Raw genomic sequence first — 27,782 nt, 5'->3', positions numbered from 1 at the left:
CGCAATATTTACACAGTTGGTCGATCTGGCTGGCAAGTACACGTCCATGGAAACGAAGCCAGTGACTTGTCATCACATGTCAATCCCATGGTTCTCATTGCACGAGTGATTCGAGATTATATTTGCACTCATCGAGCACGACATAAACAAGATGGACGGAGTTGAAGACCACCGTACCGAGGGTCGACCGACCCTGTTAGGAGAATTCCTGTTAGGTGCACACGCTTCTTCACGAAAGCATCCATTGCCATCCACAGCTGTGAATCTTTCACGTCCCTCGACAGTGACAACTCTCGCTTCAACGATATCTAAACACTATTCGGGATAGTCATTGTGCTCAGCGACAACCGGTTTGTGTTCTGGGTAAAATAATGTTTTTATTGGCCGTAAATTTACGTCATAATTTGACTGATTTCTCATAATAAATAACAGGACAGAATTGATGCACAGCAAGCATACTAAGTTCATTGTAAGCCCAGGATGTTGTCCCTTGATCTCAGATCATCAACAACAAGGTTTATGGATGTTGTATGCCCCGTTAGATGGATCACACCTACCCCTTTCTTGACATTTTGTCGATCGGTGCAAGTGTAAGTGCACATGAAGAACGGAGCCTTTCTGATGATGCTGAGATCTTTACGTTCTTCTTGCCCACGTTACACATGAATTCTTTACGTTCTTTCTCTCTTTTAGAAAGTTCATGAATTCTATCCATCATAATAAATTCTCTTTGCACCACCGCCAGAAGAATGGCTGATCGCCGCGTGTGGCGAGGAGCTTCAGAACAAATATAACTATGCGATGGGTAGAGATGGTAGAGAAACTGTGAGATGCGCGTGCACAGGGCCTCTGTTTGATGCCAATGAGACCCGATGCTCGATCTCATCCACACCCACGCCTCCTCTACTTGAAGCCATGGAGATCGTTGACCTGGACCCCGTGACCTGGGGGTGGTGATGGATCGAATCTGACCCGATTCGAGATGGGATCTGATCCGACCCGAACGCGGGCCACAAAAGGCAACTCTTGTATCCTAATTGAACTGGAGAGTTCTTATCCACTTCTGTGATCGACCCATTCTCGATTAGCGGCATTGTTAGAGACATGATTCCTTTATTTCTCTTTTGAACCCTCGCAACCAAGGTTTTGAGGATACTGAAGAAAGGAGAATCTGTGTAATCATTATCTGGTTCAGAAAGTATCGAGTGCAGATTTCAACTATGGATGGGCATCTGAGCGCATACATACATATCTTGCATAGGATTAGAAAAGTACATGCAAAGCATCGGTTTTTAGTAGCAACAGCAGAAAAGGGTCTTGGATTTAATGTTCGCTTAGAATGGCCCATAGGCTGAAGCGAAACTAATTAGACCCCAATCTGCAGTAACTGAAGGGTATTGGATTCAATGACCTATGGGCTGAAGCGAAACTAATCAGGCCCAAAGTGCGATGCACGATTCGATGACTCCGTAAAGACGAATACGAGCCTTCCAGACGTCGCAGGGCGGGCATACCGACTCGGGGAAATTGAGCGCAACTCAGCGTCTATAAATATCCGTGCCGTCGAACCGTCGCCGTGGCCGTTCCTCTTTCCGTCGATAGCGCGGCTCCCGTCAAATCGAAGCCCTGTGGGTCGAGGACCCTTTGGGAGGCCGCTTCAACATCGACGGAGGAAGCGACTGCGTGTTAGCCGGAGAAATCGCCGGAGAAGACGACCTCGCCCAAAGGTATGTTGGTGGCGTTTCGGCCATCTCAACCGCTATTAGCGTCTTTGTTCTGCTTTGGTGCAGAAAAGAATAAACCAAAAAATAACGGAGTAAAAAGGTAGAGAAGGGACGCATCCTCTAGTTGGTCGCCGGCGGAAGCTGGCCGCGAGCGCGGCCGACGGTCAGGGAGGAGGTCGGGTGCCGGGGTGGTACATGGTGGTGGCGTAGGTCGGTCGGGAATGGGTTGCTTGGGAGGAAAGAAAAGAATAGCGGACTCGGGTCGGATTTTATTGGATCCGCTTGCAAATAGTTTTCGGATTCTTTCTAATTTTCCAACCGATCCGATTATGTTTGGTCCGCTCCAATGTAAAGGAGAATTTTGGATCAGGTGTTCTCATCCCAATCGACGGTTCGGATTGAGAATTGGAGGGTTCTATTTTTCTATAATGGAACCAATTGATGTCAGATATCTGTGACTGTCTATTGTATGTATTCAAATGAGCCACTAGATTTTCTTTGGTGTGCGTGTTGTTTGTGTTCTCTTTTTATGATTCGAATAACTATTACTGAATACGCAGAGTTCTCTTCATTGTTATGATATTTGACGACTAATTGAATTTTTTGTGTTACCATGTCTTATTGCTCTGCATCTGTCATGTTTATATCAAAGAATTACACTGACCATTGAGAAGTGGATCAGACAATGCGTACAAAATGACAACAATGCATATGAAACTGGCAAAAATTCAGTACTTGTTGATTAATTAGTATATTAAATCAATATGTTATAGATATAGATATTGAGATGTGATTAATGTTTATTTATATGTTAGGTCTATTCTTCTCTCACTTTAAAATTGTCTTTCTAGTTAGACCATGGTCATTGGGCATAAGTGCGAGCCATTGGTTATCAACTTATGGTCGGGAACAACTATGTCCCATGGTGAGGAAGGACTAATTGGATATTGACTCATGATCTCCATGTAGAACCATGAGTTTGGTGTTTACCAAGTGTTTTTTGTTTATATATGACTATATCTGTTTTATTCATTTACTAAATGTTGACCATTGGATGTGCTTTTTTGTCTTTGCTCATATATTTTTTTTCAAATTCTTATCACGAATGTTATTTTCCAATGATGCCTTGTTAAGTTATTATGATTTTGTAGTATTGGTCACTGAAAATGACATGATTGTAAGATCATGTATCCTAGAATTATCTTACATAATATGTAATATTTTTTTGGTTAAGAGGTGTATCCCGCAAGATGCCGCAAGATGATGCTCCTGAAAGGATACCAATCTTGGATCGATGCAAAGAATGGTTCACAAACAAAAGTCTTCGTGAGTAAGGCAAAAGCAGATCGTTGTTGCTGCTGCGATTGCTGTTGCTGTGAGGGCATAGGCGTTCCCTTCGTTCTCCTTAAGTCCGTCGACTGTTGGCAGATTAGCGAAGACTATCGCGGTGAGGAAGATGAGGATTTACTGTGGAGCCTCTTAGGAATGTGGCTGCACCAACGTTGGTCGCTGGCCAAAGGCAAGGGCGAAGCTTCGCTTTTCTCAGCGGCGTTGGTCGCTGACCAAAGGCAAGAGCGAAGTTTCGCTTTTCTCACTGCTCTGATACCATGATGAAAATAATAGAAGATAAGAACAATTATTGAAGAAACTTTATTGAAGTAGCTTTAGCTTGAATACATTAACATGTTCCCTCTCCTATTTATATAAATTAAGAGGAAGAATTTTTCTCAACAGAATAGAGGATTTTCCTTAACGGAATAGAGAGATTTCTTCATGAGAAAATCTTATCTTCTATCACATAGTAAATTCAACCCTCTAGCTTTACACCTTTTAGCTTCTCTTTTCCTTCTAGAAAAGACTTTTGCTAAAATCAACATCTCAAGTTCAATTGTTCATGATAGGATTATTCTTTTAAATTTGATGCTTCTGTTTGACTTGTGCCTGGGGATTTCAATTACACTTTGACAATTCAGGCAACTCTAGAGGGCAACAGATTTCAGTTTATTTTTTTTGGTTAAAAAGCTTTTTAGCTGTCAATGATTCTGTCAAAAATATAAGCAATCTAATACATATCAAAATAGAAGCACAAGTGGAAATATATTGATGCAAAGTTCCTGTTCAAATTTCTAAATTGTGGCCTTATGATCTTTTTATTCTTGATGATGCCTAACATTGTCATGAGTTCATGTTTTATCGATTTACAATCAGATATGTCTGTGTATGTTTTTGTACATATACAGCTAATGTAAAATCTGTATATGCTGTGTAGCAAAATACAGATATATCTTCACCTAATGCAAAATCATATACATATACAGCTAATGTGAAATCTGTATATGTTGTGTACTTGTGTAACAAAATACAGATATACCTTCACCTAATGCAAAATCAATATGATTATGACATCTTAATTTGAACTAAAAGTATGATGTCAGTCCTGTATATGTTGTGTTGCAAAATGCAAATCACCTGGTGTCATGAGTTGATTAGGAATAAGTAGATCTCTTGTTTCATATCAGTACAACAAGTGCAATTCTGTCCAGAACTCTAATTTCTTTTTATAGTTTTCTTTAACCTATTTCTTTGTAGGTTCCTGGAACAATATGATTCTAAACGGAATCACTGCTTCTCGGTGCCTAGACATAAAAATCGGACCTTGCTATTTGAAGCATTGTTCTTCTCTCAGATATGCCCCTCTTTGTGTTTCTGCAACATCTCCTAAATTTAGAAGCCTTTCTATAGCTGATGAAGGAAAGAATGTTCTTCCTTTTAGCGGTATGTTAATATTCTTGTTATATTTAGATATTTCTTTTTGCTTACATGAAATTTTATGAATTTGACTGGCATATACTAGAAAGTTTTTTTTTTTCGAAGATATGAGCAAATTTTAAACAGACTTTAAAGTTAGCTTGGCTTAGGATCAAAAGATCAGACTTTATTCTGTTAACCATTAAGTACTAGAAGTGGACAATTTTTAGTAAGTTCTTGGGTTCCAAATGAAGCTGCAGAAGTTTTTTATTTTTATTTTTATTTTGATATATACCACAATTAATTTTAAATATTTTCCGGACTTTTTGTGGTAATTCCCTCTTGTTGCTGGTTATACATTTAATTTTAGTTTTATATATGTCGATATGCCAGTACTCCAAATGTTGTAATGCTGTTCGCTTTGCTAGAGTTAGGAATAATAATATCACCACTAGGTTGTCAACAGAGTTTTTCATATATCGAGTAACCTTCATTTATGGCAAAAGTGATCGAGGAATGGTTCAAGCTGACTAAGGCTTTTGATGATTGGAAAACCCTCAAGGTTGGGGATTACCAGCAGCACAGTCTTCTTTAATTTTCCTGGCAGATTTTTAACTGAACCAACATTTGTGCCTTTTGTTTGGCTATACATTCTGGGATTACCAAAGGTCTGTCCAAGCTAAGACTTCCAAATTCAGGCAGCATTTTTGCCTAGGGGTAGTGTTTCAGGGATCTTATTCCTGATTAAAGGTTCAAAAATGGTTTTGGAGTGTCCACAAATTGAACCTTACGGATTGAACTAACAAGCTATTTTCGCCTAGCTTAAGTATTAAAACTGATTAGTGAATTGCCTCTCGAAATAAACCACAGAATAGATAGAATTTGTAGTGGATTGACAGAAATCACTTCCATTGAATTTTTAATGGTATTTTTCAGTTTATTCATTTTGTTCTATCGAAATGGTAACAGGTTCTCTGCAATTATCTCGGTCATCTAGCTCCTTCCTATGCTGGGAACATCATGGTAATGCACTTAGGATGCCTTCATTGGCCAGAAGTAATAAGGTGAGGTGCAGAAGCCCAGTAATCTCTGGAGCATCAAAGAGTTACTTCACTTACCCTCCAATGACCAGTAAGCCCAAATGGTGGTGGAGGACCCTAGCCTGCACTCCATATCTCCTGCCTCTTCACTTGATGTGGATGCATGCCGACTCAGCATACCATCTCCACCCACTCTTGCAGGATTGGGACTTCCTAGTGAACCCCTTCCTCGATACGATAGCATTAATGCCAAGCTGGATCCTGATGGTTCTCATGTTTTCTGCCTATTATTTTGTAGTGAGGAGAAAAGAATGGCCTCATTTCCTGCGTTTTCACATCATCATGGCTATGCTCTTGGAGAACGCATACCAGGCAATAGCAATTGCATGCACTTGGTTCCCGAAGACTCTCTACCGTGGCGAGCTGGGGATGCATTTCTGGCTTGCTGTTACGTTCGTGCAGTTGTATACGGTGGTGGAATGTATGAGTTGTGCACTCTGCGGCAAGTATGCAGATGTCCCTTTCGTCTCTGATACAGCATATATTCATTCGGATCCAAAGATTTTCTAGGGTTTTCTATTTTGTTTGTTTTGTCTGAATTAGTTAACAATGTGTGTATGGCTTGTAAGAAAAGACTCCTAGTATCACACAGTTCTGTTATGCTGTGACCTTTTACGGATAAGTTTTCGTTCAATCTAGGTTTTTGTTCTCTATTGATACTTCCATCGAATAAAGTGATTCTGGACAATTGAGAATTATGGAAGTGCTGGTAATGTTGTCCATGTTGTGTAGACTGCAAGGTTTTGATGCCCTTTCCTTTCCATATTAATGTCTTGCTGGCTGTACCATCAGTTGTTTACCTGTACTCACTAATCAAGTTTTCTTTTTCTTGCACCCACTGATCTTGATCTACCCAGTCCACTGAACCAGTTGATTTATTAGTCTCCTTTAATTTAGGTTCGTGGTTTATAAACTGGATTGTCTTGATCAAAGATTTTGGTATACTTGAGAGCTTTAGCTGTTCTTTCCTGAGTAGGTGATCCTTTGAAAGAACATCTCCCTAGGATTTGCAGCAAATTAATTCGGATGGCAATATGTTCATTCCTGGCAAGATAATGATCAATTAACTTGATTAACTTAAAGCTTTAATCCAAAATATTTAATCCCAATACGATGTTTAAAGATTCATATTCTTTAATCTAACTTAATTATCCTTCCGCATCCGATCTAGCACTTTACTGAAATCTCAATTCTCCAATTGGATACATTTGTAGCTTGTGCAACAGACCTGCACGTATATGTGAACCCATAGCTATATATGTGGTGTGAAGAATTATAGAATTTGTGACGAAGAGGAGCGATTTTATTTATTGAGGAGATTCATTTTATGTCTACTTCTATCATGATTTTTATCATACGTTATTTCATGCCCTCACAAGAATGTGTTTCTGTCAAAAATGTCAATCGATATAATTGAAATGTTGACATTCGATATAATTGAAATGTTCTACGAGCTAATGATTTTATGTTGACGATATGATATAATTGAAATGTTCTACGAGCTAATGATTTTATAAGGAAGTTTATTAGTTGGTTTAAAGTATGAATGTGATAAATATGTTATTAATGTTTGACTACTTGATCTTTAATAAAGTGAAAATTGATGGTAATACGTTTCGAACATCGGATCGGTGCATAAACGAGTGACCCAATTGAGTTCTATAATGGTGATGGTAATAGCTCAATATTCAACTTTATCTTATAATTGTATTCTAGTTTTTGAAACTTCAACTAATTATATTTATTTCAAGAAAGATAATGTAGGCTGACAGAGACGTTTTTTCATCAGTGTTGCTTGCCCAATCAGCATGAGTGAAGGCATGGAGATGAAGTAATGAGTGTTTACGAAAAAGAAGTCTATGATTAAAAGTCCATTTGAGATATCATAAGATACAATTTAGTACAGATCAATGTATAATAGAGGGTTGATGCATAAATTATGATGATTTGTTGACTACAAGATGTCTTAACATGTAAGAGATAAATACTATAAGGAACTAAATACTTATTGGTACTATGTGGGATCCGTAGTAGGGTTGTCATCATATAATTTGAGTGATTCAGTAGTAGAGAGTGGAGTGACAACTTCTTTGATATTCTGTATATTTATCTTTTGATAATAGATCGTACTTTTTTTAAGATGGGAAAAGTCCAAAACATGTGAATATTCCTTCTATTATTAGAAAATAACTTAACATTAATAGATGAAAAATTGATTTGTCAATTGCTTTATCTTCATGGGATTATTACCTGTGATGATAATATTATCTACATAAACCAGTAGATATGTAGTACTTTCTTTTTATTGTCATAGAAATAAAGAGGTGTCAGACTTAGAGTTGACAAAGCTAGCTGATGCCAAAAATAAGCCAAGTTCGGTATACTAGGCTCTTGGAGCTTGTCGAAGTCCATAAATAATTTTTTGTAGCTTACCAATATGGCTTAGATATTGAGGGTAGATAAAGCCAGGAAGTTACTGCATAAAAACATCTTTAGTTAAAGTCCCCTATAAGAATGTATTGTTAATATCTAGTTGGTGTATATGCTAACCTTTAATGATAACCAAACTTAGGATGAGTTGGATTATTGTCGGTTTTATAATATGACTAAATATTTTTACGAAATCAATACTTGATCGTTAGTGAAACATTTTGGCCACTAGACATGTTTTATATATGATAATGGATCCATATAAGTTTCACTTAATTCAAAAGATCCATTTACACCTGATGATATTTTATATGTAATGAAATAATACAAGGGTTCATGTGATATTATGGAGTAGGGCATTATATTATTCACATATAGTTTTACGCCAAGGTGGAGAGTTTTAGGCTTGGGTGATGGTTATGAGTTCAATAAGTTTAGGTGGAGAGCTTATGGTAGCATGAAGTTCAAGGATTGAGAAGATTTCATTTTTGGAGCATGTTGTCATGTAATATTTGAGCTTGATGGTATTATTGGGTCATGTTAGAGGTATTAGAATTGGTGAAATTACTGACACGTACTTGATCTGGTTAATACACTTCAATGTCACTTAACCAAAGAGAGGACAAAGATATCATTTGTAGTGATGAGAGTGTTACTTCATCGAACATTGCAGTGATACATTTCAATGTCACTAGGCCAAGGAGAGGATAAAGATGTCATTTATGGTGATGAGAGTGTTGCTTCATCGAACATTGCAGGGTGAGTTAGTGGAGAAGTAGATAGACTAGTTGTAGAGAGGGTGAGGTGCTACTGAACCAGAGTGAAAAGAGAGTCAGGTCTAGAGGAGAATTGTTAGTTGATGTGTTGATGTAGCGATTTCGTGATCTTAGTTGTGCGTTTGGTCCTTAGACTTGAGATATCAAGGATGTTGTATGAGTATTCCACTTTTTGATATCGAACTTATAAGTTTGAAGATTTTAAATCTAGCATAACCGGCCATCTAGGGTGATAGCGAACCTTATAAGAGCAATTTAGTGTCGATAGAGGATCATCCACTCTCAGTGTTATGAGAGAAATGTCCTGTGTGTTCTCACTCAATCAAAACTCTTCCGATTAAAGCAAGATTTGAGTAGATTTAGTATGTGCCTAACAGCATCATACCCGATATATGATCTTTGGGATATTAAATGGATGAGGGATTATAAATATATGATAATTGAGGGCAAATAGGTCCAATGGATTAGATCCCCCTATACCGTTTGGGAACTATGGCGTAGTGGCCTAGTATGTCCAAAGTTGATGAATTGAGTGAATTATCATAATATGATAATTCATTAAATTAGAAGGAGTTCTGACAAGTGCAACTGATGACTAGCTCAGTAATGAGCCGAGAGGGTCACACATATGATGAATGACGCGATGAATAGATGATTGAATATATGATATTCAATAAGCTCCTATTTTATTGAATCTGTTGGGTGAGACTCAATAAAAGCTTTGAGTAGATAATTGGATAGAGATTCAATTTTCATTAAGCTAGGGATAATTGAATAGAGATCTAGTATCTAATATACTAGGGAAATTGGATAGAGATCCAATACCCAATGGGGTAGGATCCATTAGTGTCAGCAATATGACCTCTCTATAAAAAGGGATATGGGACTAAAAGGGTTATAAGGCTGGACCCCTTAGCCACCACCTTCTTAACTCCTCCCCCTACTCCTTCCTCAGTTGATTGCCTCCTCTCTGGTGTGAGAGGGAAGCAAGAAGACTACCCCTTGCCATGTTGGTAGTGGTGTGCGAAAGTGAGGAAAGAATGCGTCACGAGAGAAGGTATGTCATTACTTCATCCGTTATGTGGATCACCGCTAAAGATGAGAACACGAGATCTCCTTCATCCATGGACTAGAATCTACAGATCATGGATATATGAGTTCCCTTATGTGAGATTTTCTCACGTCTTTTGTAGTTTCGAATTTGAGGAGTTTTTCACTTCCGATCATCGCACATGATTTGATATAAATATGTTTTTTGGGATACTGATTTCTATTTTATTTTTTCACTATGTATGTAATGCTTTCATAGGTTTCCCAACATACTTGAGGCCAATTGGATATAGTAGTAAGCTTGAGTCAAGACCAACAAATTTTTACTGTGTCCAATTTTATTACAGAGCTGGCATATGACTTTATGTTCATTACTTGTGTTGGGATGTCAAAACTATTAATAGTTATAGTTGAAGTTATTTTCTGAATTGTTTAGACTAAAGTTGCCACCACCATGGTTATGGGGTTGATAGTGTGATAAAGGATGATGACTTTATGTATTACAAAGGCATATTTTCGATCCAAGCTCATATTGCTTTGATTGACCTTTTTTTTGGATTTTTGATTGAATTAAGATATGATTGTTGGTCCTATCATCCTTTCTTCTCATTTTAGATATGTTTTACGATTAATCAATCTATTATATAATTCGTCAAACGATATTGATGATTCTCGTGCTCAAGCTATTATCGTCAGTTTCTTATATTTGTCTCGTAGGCTATTAAAAATATGGTCAATGATTTCTTTATCACTCAAGGGATGACCTATTAGTCATTAGTAATAATACTTCTCTTTTGTATTATTTTTATATGAGTAAATAAAAGATTTAGCATGTCGAGAACAATCGACGATGATAGTGTGTAACTTTAACTATGCTTCTGCTATAGTACACGATAGATTATATTTAAATAAGAGATCAGAGAATTGTGATTACTAAGATGTATAGTTACCAAATAATTTGAAGGGGATTAGAGTTATTGTATTGATTGAGATAAACTATTATTTCATGAGGTAATAATAATTGGGACATCAGATGAGAAAGACATGCTATGATGTAAAGTTCATAACGAATTGATGACCTGACAGTCGATAAACAGTAGAGATTTGATCTGATTTGTTGGAAGGGATCAGAGGAAGGACTTGAACCAGTGAAGGAGAGACCTTTGCTAGTGATGACTGAGCCTTCGCCACTCGCCTCGTTTGTAGATGTGCGATGGGGGCAAATCACCTACTGTGATGTGAGAGGTAGTTTTGGCGATGCTACAGAGATGTCCGTCGAAGGAGAGCTTGCGTGAGTGGTTTCTCTTCCTTGGTTATAGATTTGATCACCGAGCTTGGCTATATATCTGATCATCAATCAAAAGGAAGGTTTGGTATCTGAGGAGGAGTCGGAGGAGGCACCGGTGAGGACGATGGTGCTAAGGAGGAAGTCGTCTGTGAGGACACTGATGATGGAGATTACGAAAGGAGAAAGTGGGGCTGGAGTTATCACTGGTGAGGAGAATCGCTGCTGTTCCTTATCAATGAAGGAGAGGAGTTATTATCGTTGAACAACTAGGAAGGAAAAAACTTATTGGAGGTAAAAAAAAGTTCTGATACCATAAAAATTTATAAAACTTGTTATGAAAACAAATAATTTTATTCATTAAGATGATGCATATTCATACAAGATTTTAAGAAGAGATTTTCCTCAATCATATATGCAAATTACTCACTCAAATTGGTAATTGATCCTCAAATTATATTGAGAATGTAAGAAATATAAAGATGTCATTTCATTCACGTCTATATCTATTTCTATAATGATCTTTTATCAGATGTCATTCCATATCTGTTTTTATCATAAATGTAGCCTATGAACTCCAAAAAAATCTATTATCTTCCCTGTTTTTAGTTTCATGAAAGAAAGGGTGAATAAAGGATGCAACGACAGAAGGATCTGCAACATATTTGTTCAAAATATGAGCACATACTACATCTGTTCTATTCCAAAGAGTTATATTATAATCTCAACTTCCAGAAGACAAAATGGGAACGAAGCACAAAAGCAACGAAATAATATAAGATGGGGACTTATGTATCTTAGCTTTTGGAACATCATTACTCGTTCTTCTTGTCAGATATGGACTTTCTTGCATCAACTCCTGTATAAGGAGCAACATTATAAGCATACTGCTGGAGGACAGAGAAAACCACCATTTCCAAAAGCACCAAGACATTTTGTATGGCTTCCTCGATATGCTCTACATCCAGCCAGAAATGATGTGATCTAATTACTCCTGCCGTAGCTAACACATCGAGTGCAACTCCCTGCAGCAAATCCAGATTGAGATGTGAAATTGCCATCTCTATACCTAAAGAAACACTAAAATCTGGCACTATATCATAAAGGTCTCTAAAAAGGATTAACGAGAAACATATGATGTATCTAACCATGTTTACTACTACGATGGAAGTTTCAACCACTAGAAGCTGACATTGGAAAATTTTACTCTTAAATCATGATAATTATGTAACATTTGATTCATCATAAAACTGAAAATAGAAATGAGAACTGGAATTAGGATCCACTGAGATCAAAACTGAAATAGAGAATCCAACTTAAGCCCAATAGGGGTGCCAGTAATTATATTTACTTTATTAGCAATTTATGTATTTAATCACATTCTCATTCATGTTGTTATTTATCATTGTGTTATTCTTAATTTATCTAAACAAATTTTAATTAAATTGCATCACTAGTTCACCAAAATTTGCTGTACTTTATCGACGATATTTTTACTGAATATGATGTGAACTATTATTAGAGTGCAATGATATGTAATTCGTGAACTATCATCAATAATTTAAAAAATACCACAAAACATTTTATTAGTAATTTAAATTACTTAAAATCATACAATCAGAATTATGACTAAATATTATTTTAAACACTTAATGTTTAATTATGTGATCATCAATACAGTATGACATTAATACGACCAATGACATAATATAAACTATAACAATAAATATCATACATGAGTAAACATAGTGATATTCAAATATGAAAAATATGTATAAACAGAACCAAATATAAATAATAGACTTAATTGTAATTATGACTGATAGGAAGCATAGGAAGAAGAATAAACGGTAGCAATACCGGGTAGATAGGGTAGTACATTTCATTATCGGTCTACTAACCACCTGGTAAGCTTGATATAGTAAGATTATTGAATGGTAAGCCTGGTTTCAAACTAAACTAAACAAAATCATCTGGTCCATGTACTGATAAGTCACCAGACCAATTAATATCGGTCCATACTGCCCAATACAGTCGAAATTTAATTCCATAGTTGAGATCAATATTATAGCTTTACAAAGTTAAGGAACATCAACCTTAGATGCCATGAGAGCCATGATATGGAACCGGAATGTAAACTTAAAACGAAAACCAGTTGTTTTCCGAATAAATCAGATGATTCACACATTATTTAGTAACAAAGTTCTGCATGCTGACGTAGCTATCAAATTAAAGGACTAGACAAAAGAATGACAGAAAAAAGTACCTGCCAGAAGCAAAAAAAGACTATTCCTTTGATGCACATGAATTTCGTTAGAGGCTTATGTGGTGCCAGTTCCTTAGCAAACACATGGTAGAAAATCACCAACGCATACAATGCCATGGAAACTGAAATGTTCAGTATGATGGTGAAAGTCCAGCTGATCCAAGTGGTGTACAGCCCAAGAAGTTGTAATGCAATCATTAGAATGGAGCAGACAGGCCGAATTACAACAAATTGCCATGTCCAGTACTTTAGAAGCATCAATGTATGGCGCTCTAACCGGATAGTGTGAGGCTGCATTTCCAAGCACGCACATCAACCATTTTGTTGCTTTCAAAGCATAAACTTAATATAATTCTGGTACAGACAATAAACAGTTGTCATAACAGTCCCATTACCACAAGTCAGATGCTTACAGTTATTGTCATTGAGTATGCATTTGAAACCATATACTTCCAGCATGCAAGATACAGTTGTCATGAAGTAAAATTTGAAGCCAGAAAGGATAACAGGAAAATTGTAACTAGCAGTGCAGTCAACACTTTTTATCGATAAACATTGTTATTTTGCCTTAAATAAAAATCAATTTAGTTGCTAAGCATTATTAGAGTCGAAGCCTAGTGCACCCATTCAATAAACAATGTAGTTATTTTGCCTCAAAGAATAATCAATGCAGTTACCGAGCATTAAATTAGGGAAGGCATAGTGCACAAAGTTCCTGTTAGGTATCTTGAGAGGGTGACAACTATGCAGCCTTTTCCCCACATACGAATTTTCTAACTAGCAAATTTTTGCAATACTAGCAAATTTTCTAACACAACCAGAATTAGTAGATAATCTCAGAGAAAGATCAGGAGGTTCTGTGTTTTTTTAAGGATCAGGAGGTTCTTATTACATTAAAGTAGCAGACTGGTCATAACCACCCCTAGATGTAGCCAGTAATAATTAGTTCATCCCAGTTGTTCACTCTTTGTATCTAACATGCTTAAGTACTGTAAGAATACATTTCATCTCAGTTTTAATCAGGTTTTTCAGTATCTCAATTTGATCCATTGCAAACTACATATTTTACTGAAACTAGTTTAATAACTATTTCTTAATTTCATACAAGGAAAATTAAGTCTTTCCTCTTTGGTGACTGCTTTCATTGGATTCGAAATCCTTAACCATCAGTAAGGCAAAAAGCAACTAGTATGGAAACAATTCGGGTTACATGTTGATACATGAATAGTGATAAAATAACATTATGGTTTTTTTTATAAACCATACCAGAAAAAGAGATACAGGGAAAGAATGATGGATCTCCCTTCCTTTAATTTCGTCTGGCACAATGTTCTTACTGAGAGAAATGTTCAAGTAACTATACATCAAAGCCATGAACTTGGCAATCACCTGCGATAAGACCACAACTTGTGTTATGAGTTTTGCTGAAAAAAAAAAAATCCATGACAATGAACATGAAAGTAAATTTCTGGGTTTAAGCATAGGGACTTACAAGAGCTTCATAACATTCCTTAATAGAGTCCAGAAAAGTGAAAAAGGCTTTGCTGCCCTGAATATCTACCAAACCAACGAAGGAGTCTATAGCATACAAAGGAGCCATAAGGATAATAACTATTATAGCCTTCTGTTCCTTTGGATTTTTCCAATAGAAAAGATGTTGCGATAGTAACTGTATGGTGAAATGCATGGTCAGAATCACACAGCATGCTGCCCCTAGTAAAGTGAGTGTTCCAGGGTCCATCTTCGTCAGATCCATTTGTGGAAACATTGCTTCTGGAGATAGAACACGACCAGGAAATTATTATTTAGGCCTCCTACTTTCATGAAGATAAAAGCAACACAACTCTTGCAATGCCGAACAACTAATTACTTATGGAGTTCTATCATAACGTAGTAGCAGTAGCTACAGCAATGTCAAATTGGAATTATATCCACAAGTAGAACGCTACCAACTAGAACTAGAACTAACGAAAACAACCAAAAAGGCATGTGAAGAACTGAACAGAAAACGTGCCAGAATGAGGATAATTCCCAACAAAATAAGCTCATATAACTGCAGAAAAAATTGGTTTTATAAGTTCATAGTTTTTCAACATTTCTGAGCATGAATGACTGTACAAATAAATGAGTTCTTCCCGATGTCTGCTAAAAGCTACTATATTTATTTCAACAGATTTCATAAGCATTTTTCTGAGCATTGATGAAAGCTATGCACTCGAGGTTGTATGTGAATCGCAGCTATTTGCGACAACACAGTATAATCCCAACAAACACAAGAGTGTTCTTTCACATGGTTTACAATCAAGTCTTTGTCTTCATCTTTTTCTTCCTCGTATAGCCCAAATCACTTTTGTTAAAAGGTAATTTTATCACATTATTTGTGTTGCAATCAAACTCAAACCAGAATGTCAGAAGAACCACACATGTGATTTGATCTTATATATAAGTCTGCATCCACCACAGACATGGATAATGCTTTATTCAATTATCAAATAACTTGCCCACACTGTGTAAACTCTCATCCCAAACAACTCTCAACTCGGTGCACACCATGTTGACTGGCATATACAATTTCTTCAGGAAAACTGTGGTGCCTGCAGTTTGCAACCTCACCATCAAGTATCAATGAGATTTCAAGAGCCATACCCCCAGCGTCTTGAAATCAGCAGCAGGAAAAAATATAAAAAACAAATATTGGTCACATCTGTTCTGTTTCTCACAGCAATTTGGAGATGACTGTTTTCTTTTAAGCTCTGAAAATGTTTTTAGATAATACTGACCGTAAAAGAACAAAAAAGCTCTCAGCTTTTTCTGTGTTCTCGAAGCTGTTAATGAGTGGGGACTCTACTGTCGACCCCCACGGCAGCAATGGGCAAAGCGGAACTAGGTTGGGACGATATGGGGTGCGCTCAAATGTGCGATGTGCCTCGGATGAGGCCCTCTGTCCCGGCTCCTCTGAAGAGCGGCGACCACCAGTGTCAGTCACTTCCCGAGATGTACACTCGGCCACACGCCTACAGCGCTTCTCTCATCGAGTGGAGGGGCCCGCCCGTGCTCCACCCACAGCCCGTGCTCCACCCACAAGCTCTCCTCCAAGGTGATGCAACGCAGCTGCGCCACCTATCAAGTGCAAGATTGGACAGCTTCACCGACTATAACGCCCTAATCCGTGCCAATTCGATTACCACTCTCTCGAAATGATGGATTTGAAATATAATTTCGATTCTTAAAATCACAAGCCCTCACGCAATTTTGATGTGGAATCGATTCCTTAACGGGTACCAATTCAACTCAGCGCAGCAAGCTCACAGCACTAGAGAATTCTAGACTTTCTCAAGATACCGATTCTTTTCAAGGACTGATGATTGCTTCGACAGATATAATGGAATAAAAGTGATCATCCAATTCACAATCGTCCACAACATCGAAGAAGAATCGATCTGAGATAACATTAAAACGAACCCGATTGAGAAATCCAACACAAGCGACGCTCAGGCGGAAAGATACGACCGAAGAGAAAACGAAGTGAAAGAAAGAGAGATCGGAGAGAGTCAACGAGGACTTACACCGTGTCGATGGATTTCGCTCGCTGCCTCCACTGAGAGGAAAACACAGACCAAATGCTAAAGGGATTGGGGTTTTTTCCGTTGTCACACTACTTTACAACTAATGTCCTATATATAAAGGGATTGATTGGGTCTCCATTACCACTATTTTACCGTAATGCCTAATGCACATGAAATGTCATATATGTCCCCCCGCAAACACACCTAATTACAAATTTAAGCTTCTAGATTTCAAAAAATTAAATTGTCCCTCTTTTGTTAATTATTAGTATTTAATAATTTGCTTCCATTTTTTACTTTTCAAATATACTCCTTTTAACTTTATAGGAGTCAATATGGAGTTTTGTTTTTCTATTATTTTTTATTTTTTATTTCTTTCATATGCTTTCCCCAAGTGGGGGAGACTTATAAAAGGTCACAATATGCTTTGTAGAGATCTGCTATTTAATAATCTTTCATATTCACACACACACACAATATTTATATCTTCACAATCAGATTAAATCAATATTGCTTTGTAGACAAAATTTTCAGCCTTTTATGTCCACATAGGCTGTATGTGTACAAATTATATTCTTAATTTAAAAGAATATTTGGTTATTTTGATTATAAAATAAATATATATTTAATTCTAATTATTATTTTACTATATCTTTGGCATATGATTTGCATGAGTTCTTGGGAATAAGAGACACTTACTACAATTTGTACCCACAAACATACATATTCACTAAATCGAGATTGTCCAATTGACATTTATTATTAAAGTTTGCTGTTACTTTTTAAGTATTTTGATATTCTATTTGGTCTCGTCCTTTTATTTTGATAGATTTGTTTGAGTTGACTTTTTTTCTTTTACAAAAGATAAATTATAAATGTGGGATTCGAGATCACGATTTTACTAGAGTTTGATATATAATTGTACGATGATACACACACTAACAATTATATGAGAGAGACCAAATGCAACCGAGATATTGGAGTGAAGAAACGGATTGAGTTTTCCTTTATTACTACATTACTATAATGACTAATGCTTTATTAGCTTTTTCATCACAAAATATTTACTATTTATATTTTTAAAAAATTTGTTATATTTTTAAATCAAACATAAATATTTTTTTTCTTCACAATCTCATTGGACCTCATGGTTTCACTCTCTCGAAACAATAATACATTAAGGGGTTGTGAAAAATAAAAAGGATAATATTAATAATCGAGGGATTGTAAATTATAAATTATATTTTTAAGACGATGTTAATAGCAAGAAAAAAAAAAGGACAGCAAATACCAAGCTTCTATAGAAAATAACATTCATATCCCTAGAAATACACCTAATTACAAATTTATGCTTCTAGATTTCAGAAATTAAATTGTCCCTCCTATGGTTAATTGTTAGTATTTGAGCATTTGACCTTTTCAAATATACTTTTAACTTTATAAGAGTCAATATGGAATTTTGTTTTATGTTATTTTTATTTTTTTCTTTCATATATTTCCTCCATGTGGGGGGAGACTTATGGAAGGCTACAAAAAGGCATGGAAATAATCTAGAAGGCCTCTTATTTAATAATCATTCACACTCACGGACAAATAAAAAAAAAATCTATTTTGACGGCAAATCTTAAAGGGGATTGGCATGGGAAGAAAAACTAAGGATTTTTATTTCATAGTAAAAATCTATTTATTAAATTTCATCACAATCAGATCAAATCAATATTGAGTGTTCATTAACTAAGTGAATTCCACCTGCATCATATAGCAAATCGTACAAAAAAGATTAGGATGTTGACATGGAATACTCGTCGTACCTGATGCGGGGGGCATCTGTTTAAGCCGTGGCCTCGGGACCGACACGGCTGGTTCAGGGGTCCGGATGTCGGGGATCTCTGGCGACGTCCCCCTTTGGTCTCCCAGCGGCCGCTCATGGTGGCTCGGGTCGGGAGGTCAGTTTGGCAGGTCGGGTCGACGGTTCGGGTCGGGAGGTAGCTCCGCCGCAACTTCAGGAAGAGGCGACACCGTCTCTCACCTGCACACAGGTTGGGCCGGGAGCTCGGCCCGACCCCTCCGACGATCAAATTAGAGAAAGATGTGGAGGGGATTGTGGATGAGGCAGAAGAAGAGCCTCTGAGTGTTTTTGTGTTTGAGTGAGTTCCTCCTCCCGTTCGTTTAGAACTCTGGGGTATTTATAGATGAGTTTGATGTTACCTGATGTGGCTGCCCGCAGGGGCAGGACATTACCTCGCGTGGCGTCTAACATTGCCACTAGGGTTGCGTGGAGAGCCGGGCTACCGCAGGGTATGGGCGTGCCTCGGTCGAAGTGCTCTGCCTCGGCCGGGCGCACGGAGTTAAAGCTGAGGTTGTTGGCTGAGAGCTGTTGATGTTGGCGCCCATCAGGTAGGTATTAATGCTTGCTTCTTCGGGCAATGCGTCTACCTGGCGTGGTTGACATCATGGCCATTTTTACCCTTATCATATTCCCCCCCCGAAAGGAGCTATGCGTCGGTTGTCACGCAAGGGAAGTCCGACACATGGCTTCTGTTTCCAGGTGGGCTGGCCGCGCAGGCGGGGTCTTGGTTGGCGTAAAGCCGAAGAGCCGAGGAGCACGACGCAGGCGAGCTGGTCGCGCAGGCGTGGTCTTGGGTGGCGTAAAGCCGAAGAGCCGAGGAGCACAACGCAGGCGGGGTGACTGCGCAGGTGTGGTCTCGAGATGGTGTAGAGCCAAGGGCCGAGGAGCACAACACAGGCAGGGTGACCGCGCAGGTGTGGTCTCGGGATGGTGTAGAGCCGAGGGCCGAGGAGCACAATGCAGGCGGGGTGACCACGCAGGTGTGGTCTCGGGATGGTGTAGAGCCGAGGGTCGAGGAGCACAACGCAGGCGGGGTGACCGCGCAGGTGTGGTCTTGGGATGGCGTAGAGCCGAGGGCCGAGGAGCACAACGCAAGCGGCGTGACCGCGCAGGTGTGGTCTCGAGATGGCGTAGAGCCAAGGGCCTAGGAGCACAACGCAGGCGGGGTGACCGCGCAGGTGTGGTCTCGGGATCATGGGGCCAAGGAGCACGACACAGGTGGGTAGGCCGCGTGGGTCTGTCTCGGGAACATGGGGCCAAGGAGCACGACACAGGTGGGTAGGCCGTGTGGGTCTGTCTCGGGAACATGGGGCCAAGGAGCACGATACAGGTGGGTAGGCCGCGTGGGCCTGTCTCGGGAACATGGGGCCAAGGAACACGACGCAGGCGGGCTGGCCGAGTAGGTGTGGTCTCGGGTGGTGTAAAGCCGAAGAGCCGAGGAGCACAACACAGGCGGGGTGACCGCGCAGGTGTGGTCTCGGGTGGCGTAGAGCCGAGGAGCCAAGGAGCACGACGCATACGGGTAGACCGCGCATGCGTGTTCGCGAGGGCCATGCGGCCGAGTAGCACGACGCAGGCGGGCTGACCGCGCTGGTGTGGTCGCGAGGGCCATGCGACCGAGTGGCACGACGCAGACTCGGGCCGAGAGACAAATCAGGCGGGCAGGCCGCGTTGAGGTGAACTCGGCAGTGTATGGCCGAGAAGCTCGGCGCAGGCAAGCTGCGGCCGAGTGACGTGGCTCAGGCGGGTAGGCCGCGCTGAGGTGGACTCGGCAGACTGCGACCGAGCCGTGCGAATGTAAAAAAGAGGAGGGTTAGACCGAAGCTAACCGTGAGCCAAGAGGCGGTCAGGTAAGCATGGATCCTTCGCTTGGAAGAGACTGAGGAAGGGACTAGATTCCTTGCTCTAGGATTACATCGGATAGCGACCGTGGGCGCTTGACCGCTGCTGCGGGGCCCGTCGCCCAGTGTCACTCTTCCTTGCGGTCACCCAAGCTTCCGCCGCGATGTACCGGTTGGCTCGCTGGAGCATATCTGGTACTATGGTGGGGGGTCGCTCTACGAGGGACCAGCAGAATCTGGAAGGTCGCAAGCCTACCATGAATGCCTGCATTAAAAGAGAGGGGTGAGTGTCCGGTAAGCTCCGGATTTGCGTGGCAAAGCGATCCACGAAATGTGAGAGGGGCTCGTCCTCCCTTTGTTTGAGTCCGAGGAGCAGTGCCGCGGAGGGCTTTGGCTGGGCGTGGGCTGCGAAGTGGAGCTCGAAGTCCTTGGCGAGTTGGTCGAAGGAACTGATCATTCCGGTCTTTAGGCTGCTATACCATGTGCGGGCTGGGCCCCTCAGGGTCGTGGGAAACGCCCTGCACATTAAAGCGTCAGACGTTCCATGCAGCGCCAGTTGGGCACAGAAAGCGACGATGTGGTCCGCTGGGTCAGTGGCGCCGTCGTATGCGTCCAGAGGAGGGAGCTGGAAGTTCGGGGGAACTACGTGATCTCGTATCTCTGGTGCGAACGAAGATCCTTGGCGTGTGTTTATCCCGAGCTCTCCTTCTGAGTTGCGAAACTCCTTCTCTAGTTCGTCGAGCCGTTGACTGAGAAAGCATAACTGGGCTCACAGGGAGTCCATTGATTCTGGAGATGATACCTCGGGCTGAATCATGTGGGCCCGAGCGGGCGGCTCTTGTTGCCGTAGCGGTTGAGTCATAAAGGGGGGTGTCATTTGGGAGACGAGCGGGATGATGGTTTGCACCATATCCGTTAGAGCTCGGACTTGACGAGTGAGGTCGTGAAAGGCCTCGGATGACACCGGTGAGGGGACGCTCGGAGCGCCCTTGGGCGGAAGCAGATCCGGATTGTCGAATGAACGCCAGCGGCGTTGAGAGGTCACGGGGAGGCCGTTACGCGAGGGACGCAAGGCCTGCGCCCCTGCTAAGAACGATCCCTCGACAAGGAGTTCGTCGGGATTAGTCTGAGGATCCCTCGACATTCGGGCCCTCCTTCTAGCGCCAAAATGATGCGGGGGGCATCTGTTTAAGCTGTGGCCTCGGGGCCGACGCGGCTGGTTCAGGGGTTCGGATGTCGGGGATCTCTGGCGACGTCCCCCTTTGGTCTCCCGGCGGCCGCTCACGATGGCTTGGGTCGGGAGGTCGGTGCTAGTCATAAGTGCCCAGCAAGCCAATCACGTGAGTGATGGCACGTGTGACTTGATACAGAATCTTTTTGCTTATTATATTTTGGTGTATATCACTTTATAACTATTGCATAAATGCATATATATTGTGATGTCCTTGGATTTGTGCAATGGGAATCGGATCGTGATGAGATCACGATAATGAGATCGATTCACCTTTAAACACATATCCTAAATAATCTCGGTCATAGGTTACTCGAGAGGGACATCGTGATAACCGGATAGACTGGTGTGCTGTATACCCGTCCATATGATGGATGCAGCTGGTCTCATAGCTGCTCGTGTAGGGACACTAGGGATACAGTACAGGTGCTCATTGGAGAATGAGTTCACTGATTGATCCGCTTACGGAATGCTGGATGGTTGATGATGCCTTATTGTCAGACAGTGATTCCGTAGTCCTAGTGGTGTATCTGGTCCTTAGACTTGAGACACCAAGGATGTCCTGTATGAGTGCTCCACTCTTTGATACCAGACTTATAGGTTTGGCTGTCCCCAGATCTAGTACAGCTGGTCATTGGGAGTGGTAGTCGACCTTACGAGGGTTATTGAGTGTCGATAGAGGATCATCCACTCTCGGTATCATGAGAGGAATATCCCATGTGTTCTTGCTCAGACAAATCCCTGGCCAGGGTCATTCGGGTTGAGAGAGAAAGAGTTCTCCGGGAGAATCCGATTAGAGCGAGACTCGAGTAGAAACCGTATGGGTCTGACAGCACCATGCTCGATATACGGTCTCTGGGATATTAGATGGATGAGGGACTATAGGTACATGGTAACTGAGGACAGACAGGTCCAATGGATTGGATTCCCCTGTATCGTCTGGGGACTACGGCGTAGTGGCCTAGTACTTCCGTAGTCGATGAGTCGAGTGAATTATTACAGAGATAATAATTCACTGAGTTAGAAGGAGTTCTGACAGGTATGACTCACGGCCAGCTCGATATTGGGCCTAGAGGGTCACACACATATGGTAGACATTGCGATGAGTAGAGGTTCGGATATGAGATATCCGACGGAGCCCTTGTCTTATTGGATGCAGATCCAATACCCACTAGGGAAAGGACCCATTAGGGTTTTGACACGGGATCTCTATAAATAGGAGGGATTCACAGCCTCATAGGCTAGAGTCTTTGCTTGCCCTTCCTATTCTCCTCTCCCTCTCCACCTCAGAGTAGGCCTGGAGTTTTGAGGAGCATCGTCGTAACCCTGCTGTGTGGATCACCGCTAGAGAGGAGGACGCTTGACCTCCTTCACCCTCTCCTAAGGATCTGCAAGGAAACAGGGATATACGATCTCCCTAGGTAACACAATCTCTATACGCAGTTTTGTGTTTTTTTGCGGATTTTGCGCACCAATCTTCGCACGACGATGAACATCTTTTTGGGAATCAGGGATTTTTGTTTTCTTGTTCTTCCGCTGCGCATATGATGTCGCCCCCCCTATGATTTCCCAACAGTGGTATCAGAGCCAGGTTGTTCGTGCGAATGATTGGTTTTTGAACTGCGTGTGTTGTGTTTAGGAAGAATATTGACGTCAAAATCGTTGACGCAAAAGCAAGGAAGGGCAGCAACAGTTGCTGCCCTCGATCTGCATGCCTGCAGCCAGCCGCAGCCGCAGCCAGGCAGCACAGCGCCGGCGCATGCGCAAGCGCTGTGCCTGCAGCAGCCGGCCGGCGGTCTGCTTGCAGCAGGCTTGCGGCCGGCGGGGCTGGGAGCCCGCTCGGTAGAAGCGCCTGCGGCCACTGAGCCCGCGGGCAGAGGCGCCGCGGGGCAGCAGCGCGGGCTGAGGCACCGCAGGGCAGCGGCGCCTGTGGCCGCTGCTCCCACGAGCAAAAACCCCGCAGGGGCGGCCGCCAGCGAGACAGCACCACCTGCGGGCGCTGACTCGCGGGCAGAACCGCCCGCGAAGGCGGCGGCACCCGCGGGGGCGCCCACCTGCAGCGGCAGCGACCCCAGCGGGCGTACCACCTGCAGGCGAGGGCAGTGCCCTCGCCCTCGCCGCACAGGCCGCCGCCAGCAGGGTGGCGGCGGCAGCAGCGAAAAGGGGAAAGGGTATTAGGGTTTTCTGCGCAAAAGACAGTTTTGCCCCCTCGGAATTTGAGAAATTCCAGTTTCTGTCTTTTGTCCAAATTACGAAAATACCCTTAGGAATTGAGAAATTCCCTATATATCCCTTATTTCAGAAAATATTAATTAATTAAAAGGTTTAGTTGATTATTATTTTTATTATTATCTAGTAGTCCTACATGATGATGATTATTTATACATGTGATGTATGATGAGTGGACGGATGATCATGGACCGTGTGATGTGTGTACTTGTGATTATTATTATTGAGGTCTGCGAACCTCCATTATATTTCTCGTTTATCGTCGGGCCTGCGTGCCTATGATTAAGTTGTAATCACATGAGGAGGCGCAGCGGGAGCGTGGAAGCCATAGCGGGACCCACGAGACGGACGATCGTGATGCATGGAGATGCATCAAGATGTCGACGGAACCGACGAGGACGAGATGGACGATCACAAGGCATGGAGATGCACCGTTGCACACATAGATCTTGATGTGAGTGATTAGGCCTACTGGCTCGGGCCTAATCATATTAGGTTGTGGTCCATGATCATCTGGTGTGATTGCTTATACACATACTAGATATGTATATATATTTGCATGCGATGTAGATATATATTAAATATGTATATGTGTGACATGTCATATTAGGAGACCAAATCATAGAAACATCTCTCGATAATATTAAGTCGGTAAACGTGAGGCAATTAGATTGACCCACGTGGCCTTCCATCGTTATGAGTAGGAACCGAATCCCGGTGTAGGTTGAGTTGGTCGAGTCCCTCGAGACTCACCTATATCGCGATTCGCTATCTTGCTTACGACATAGAGATGTCACCGGTGACCTGAGGGCATGATATGCTTGGTCGAGTCCCTCGAGGGTATATCATCAAATCAGACTCATCTTGTAACGAAGGTGTTGACTTAACCGAGCATCATGGTTGGTCGAGTCCCTCGAGGCCATGGTGATTCGGAGGCCGAACAGGACGGGAATCACAAGGAGTTGTGATCGGCAAGAGTTGTCTACCTTTTAGGCTTAGTGTGATTGGTCGAGTCCCTCGAGGTTACACTAAGACGCTGATTGGATCCTGATCCCCACTAGAAGTCTGCCGGAGACTTCCGTTTCACGTGCTGAGGGTGTCGCGTGACTCGTTAGTAAAATAGTGGGAGCATATTAAGATAGAAGTCCATATCTTGATAGTTTATTTCTTGCAAAATCTGCATGTTATTCATTTTTGCTACATCTTTATTTTCAGAAAATGTCGCTTTCAAATCCCTTACGTGGCATACTTGATGTCAACCGCCTCACTGGTCCAAATTATACGGATTGGCTTCGTAACTTGAGAATTGTTCTCACAGCGGAGAAAATTGTGTACGTCCTTGATACAGTGATGCCTACGCCCGAAGAAGGGGCAAGCGAGGATGAGATCGTTCGCTACGTGAAGTACATTGATGACTCCACTCTTGCTCAGTGCTATATGTTGGGCTCTATGACTCCAGAGTTACAGAGACAACATGAAAAGATGGATGCCAGATCCATTCTCCTACATGTCCGTAAATTGTTTGAGGAACAGGGAAGGACTCAACGATATGAGATATCCAAGAGCCTTTTCCGCGCTAGGATGACTGAGGGGACACCGGTTCAGAACCATGTCCTAAAGATGATTGAGTGGATAGAGAAACTCACAGGTCTAGGAATGGTCCTAGAGGATAACTTGTGTGTGGACATTGTGCTTCAGTCCCTACCAGATTCCTTTTTACAGTTCATAATGAACTTTAATATGAACAAGCTTGAGGTGACTCTCCCAGAGCTCCTCAATATGTTGAGGGAGGCAGAGAGTACTATTAAGAAAGAGAAGCCAGTTCTCTACACTGGTGAGACCAGAAAGAAAAGGAAAGCAGAAAGGTCCCTTAAGAAGGGAAAGGGCAAGGGCAAACAAGGTAAAGCAAAGGTTGCTAAGAAAGACCCAACAAAGGACAAAGGCCAGTGCTTCCACTGTGGTAAAGATGGGCACTGGAAGAGAAACTGCAAAGAGTACCTTGCAGAAATGGCGAAACAAAAGCTTGATGAAGCTTCAGGTACATTCATGATCAGTCTCCATTTGTCAGACTCTTATGATAACACATGGGTATTAGATACCGGTAGTGCTTATCATATATGTAATTCGTTGCAGGTTCTGGCAAGGCCTAGGAGACTAGAGAGAGGCGAGATGGACCTCAAGATGGGTAATGGAGCAAAAGTTGCTGTATTAGCTGTTGGCGAGGTCGCCCTACATCTGCCTAGTGGAGCTTTTATTGCATTAGATGCATGTTATTTTGTTCCTTCTATTATCAAAAACATTATCTCCATTTCATGTTTAACAGTTAGTGGATATAAATTTGTTTTTGAGAACAATGGTTGTTCGATATTATTAGATGATAAGATCATCACGAAAGGAACATTGCATAATGGTTTATTTATGTTAGACACCACTCCACATATCATGAATATAAATGTGTCCAAAAGGAAACGAGATGAGTTGAACAGTGCATACCTGTGGCATTGTAGGCTAGGTCACATCCATGAAAGAAGGATTCAAAAGTTGCTAAATGATGGATATCTAGATCCATTCGACTATGTGTCATATGCAACTTGTGAGCCTTGCATTCGTGGAAAACTGACCAACTCTCCATTTAGTGGAACTGGAGAGAGAGCCACTGAGTTGTTGGAACTCATACATAGTGATGTATGTGGACCCATGTCAACTCATGCCATTGGAGGTTACTCGTACTTCATTACATTTACTGATGATTTCTCAAGGTATGGATATGTGTACTTAATGAAGTACAAGTCCGAGGCCTTTGAGAAATTCAGAGAGTATAAGAATGAGGTGGAGAACCAGACTGGAAAGAGTATCAAAACTCTTCGATCAGATCGAGGAGGTGAGTACTTAAGTACAGAGTTTACTCACTTCCTCAAGGACCATGGGATATTATCCCAATGGACACCTTCTTACACTCCTCAGCTCAATGGTGTCTCTGAAAGGAGAAATCGTACGTTATTAGATATGGTACGGTCCATGATGAGTTTCGCTGACCTACTCATCTCATTCTGGGGATATGCCCTAGAAACCACAGCTTACCTTCTGAACAGAGTTCCAACTAAGTCGGTAGTGTCTACACCATATGAGATATGGAAAGGGAAGAAGCCTGATCTTAAGGTTGTTAAGATTTGGGGCTGCCCTACCCACGTTAAAAGACACAACTCCGATAAGTTAGAATCAAGGACGGAGCGATGCAAATTTGTGGGATTATTTCTATCATCTCGAGGACCAAAAGGTTTTTGTAGCTAAGAGAGCAGTGTTCCTTGAGAAGGAACACATTCTTGGCGGAGACAGTGGGAGAATGATAAAGTTGAGCGAAGTTAGAGAACCAAGCTCAAGCACCACTCTACAGCCCGAGTCTGTTCAGGTACCTAATACACACGTTTCAACTTTACACAGGTCTGATAGAGTATCTCATCCTCCTGAGAGATATGTGGGACATATTAGAGGAGAGGATGCTGAGGATATTGATCCTCAGACCTACGAGGAGGCTATTATGAGTATAGACTCCGGGAAGTGGCAAGAAGCCATGAATTCTGAGATAGATTCTATGTACTCCAATAAGGTTTGGAACCTAGTTGATGCGCCCGAAGGTATTGTACCCATCGGTTGCAAATGAATCTTTAAGAAAAAGATCAGAGTAGA

The 27,782-nt window shown here is 41.4% G+C and overlaps 2 protein-coding genes across 5 annotated transcripts; one reads left to right on the top strand and one right to left on the bottom strand.

Moving 5' to 3' along the window:
* The first annotated feature begins 1,459 nt into the window (after window positions 1-1,459).
* Window positions 1,460-6,270, top strand: LOC103970511 (protein TIC 20-I, chloroplastic). 2 transcript variants are annotated; one of them, XM_065175500.1, is made up of 4 exons: window positions 1,460-1,727; window positions 2,959-3,292; window positions 4,314-4,499; window positions 5,442-6,270. In XM_065175500.1, the coding sequence occupies exons 3-4, from the start codon at window positions 4,328-4,330 to the stop codon at window positions 6,080-6,082; spliced, it is 813 nt and encodes a 270-aa protein (XP_065031572.1). In that variant the 5' UTR covers window positions 1,460-1,727; window positions 2,959-3,292; window positions 4,314-4,327; the 3' UTR covers window positions 6,083-6,270. The 2 variants fall into 2 exon arrangements, with proteins under 2 accessions (XP_065031572.1, XP_009382586.2); XM_009384311.3 differs by lacking the exon at window positions 2,959-3,292 and having other exon boundaries at window positions 1,467-1,727.
* Window positions 6,271-11,743: 5,473 nt separating this feature from the next.
* LOC135653874 (uncharacterized) lies at window positions 11,744-17,075 on the bottom strand. Of its 3 annotated transcripts, none has more exons than XM_065175497.1 (6): window positions 16,946-17,024; window positions 16,160-16,819; window positions 14,872-15,152; window positions 14,646-14,768; window positions 13,380-13,670; window positions 11,744-12,138 (listed from the first exon to the last, which is right to left on the bottom strand). In XM_065175497.1, exons 3-6 carry the CDS (start codon window positions 15,145-15,147, stop codon window positions 11,929-11,931), a joined length of 900 nt encoding a protein of 299 aa, XP_065031569.1. In that variant the 5' UTR covers window positions 15,148-15,152; window positions 16,160-16,819; window positions 16,946-17,024; the 3' UTR covers window positions 11,744-11,928. The 3 variants fall into 3 exon arrangements, with proteins under 3 accessions (XP_065031569.1, XP_065031570.1, XP_065031568.1); XM_065175498.1 differs by having other exon boundaries at window positions 16,223-16,819; XM_065175496.1 differs by lacking the exon at window positions 16,160-16,819 and having other exon boundaries at window positions 16,946-17,075.
* Window positions 17,076-27,782: the final 10,707 nt, after the last annotated feature.

The sequence above is a fragment of the Musa acuminata genome, unplaced genomic scaffold (assembly GCF_036884655.1).
Source record: "Musa acuminata AAA Group cultivar baxijiao unplaced genomic scaffold, Cavendish_Baxijiao_AAA HiC_scaffold_42, whole genome shotgun sequence".
Classification (NCBI taxonomy): Eukaryota; Viridiplantae; Streptophyta; class Magnoliopsida; order Zingiberales; family Musaceae; genus Musa; species Musa acuminata.
The sequence above is the reverse complement of the archived record's forward strand: the minus strand, read 5'-3'. Positions and strand labels throughout refer to the sequence as shown.

Bases quoted from the DNA above. Each gene is read 5' to 3' on its own strand.
- LOC135653874 (XM_065175496.1), bottom strand. From the start codon at position 15,147: ATGTTTCCACAAATGGATCTGACGAAGATGGACCCTGGAACACTCACT. The intron at 14,769-14,871 runs GTAAGTCCCTAT...GTCTTATCGCAG, and splicing joins AGGAATGTTATGAAGCTCTT to GTGATTGCCAAGTTCATGGC. The intron at 13,671-14,645 runs GTATGGTTTATA...TTGGAAATGCAG, and splicing joins TCCCTGTATCTCTTTTTCTG to CCTCACACTATCCGGTTAGA.
- LOC103970511 (XM_065175500.1), top strand. From the start codon at position 4,328: ATGATTCTAAACGGAATCACTGCTTCTCGGTGCCTAGACATAAAAATC. The intron at 4,500-5,441 runs GTATGTTAATAT...AAATGGTAACAG, and splicing joins GAATGTTCTTCCTTTTAGCG to GTTCTCTGCAATTATCTCGG.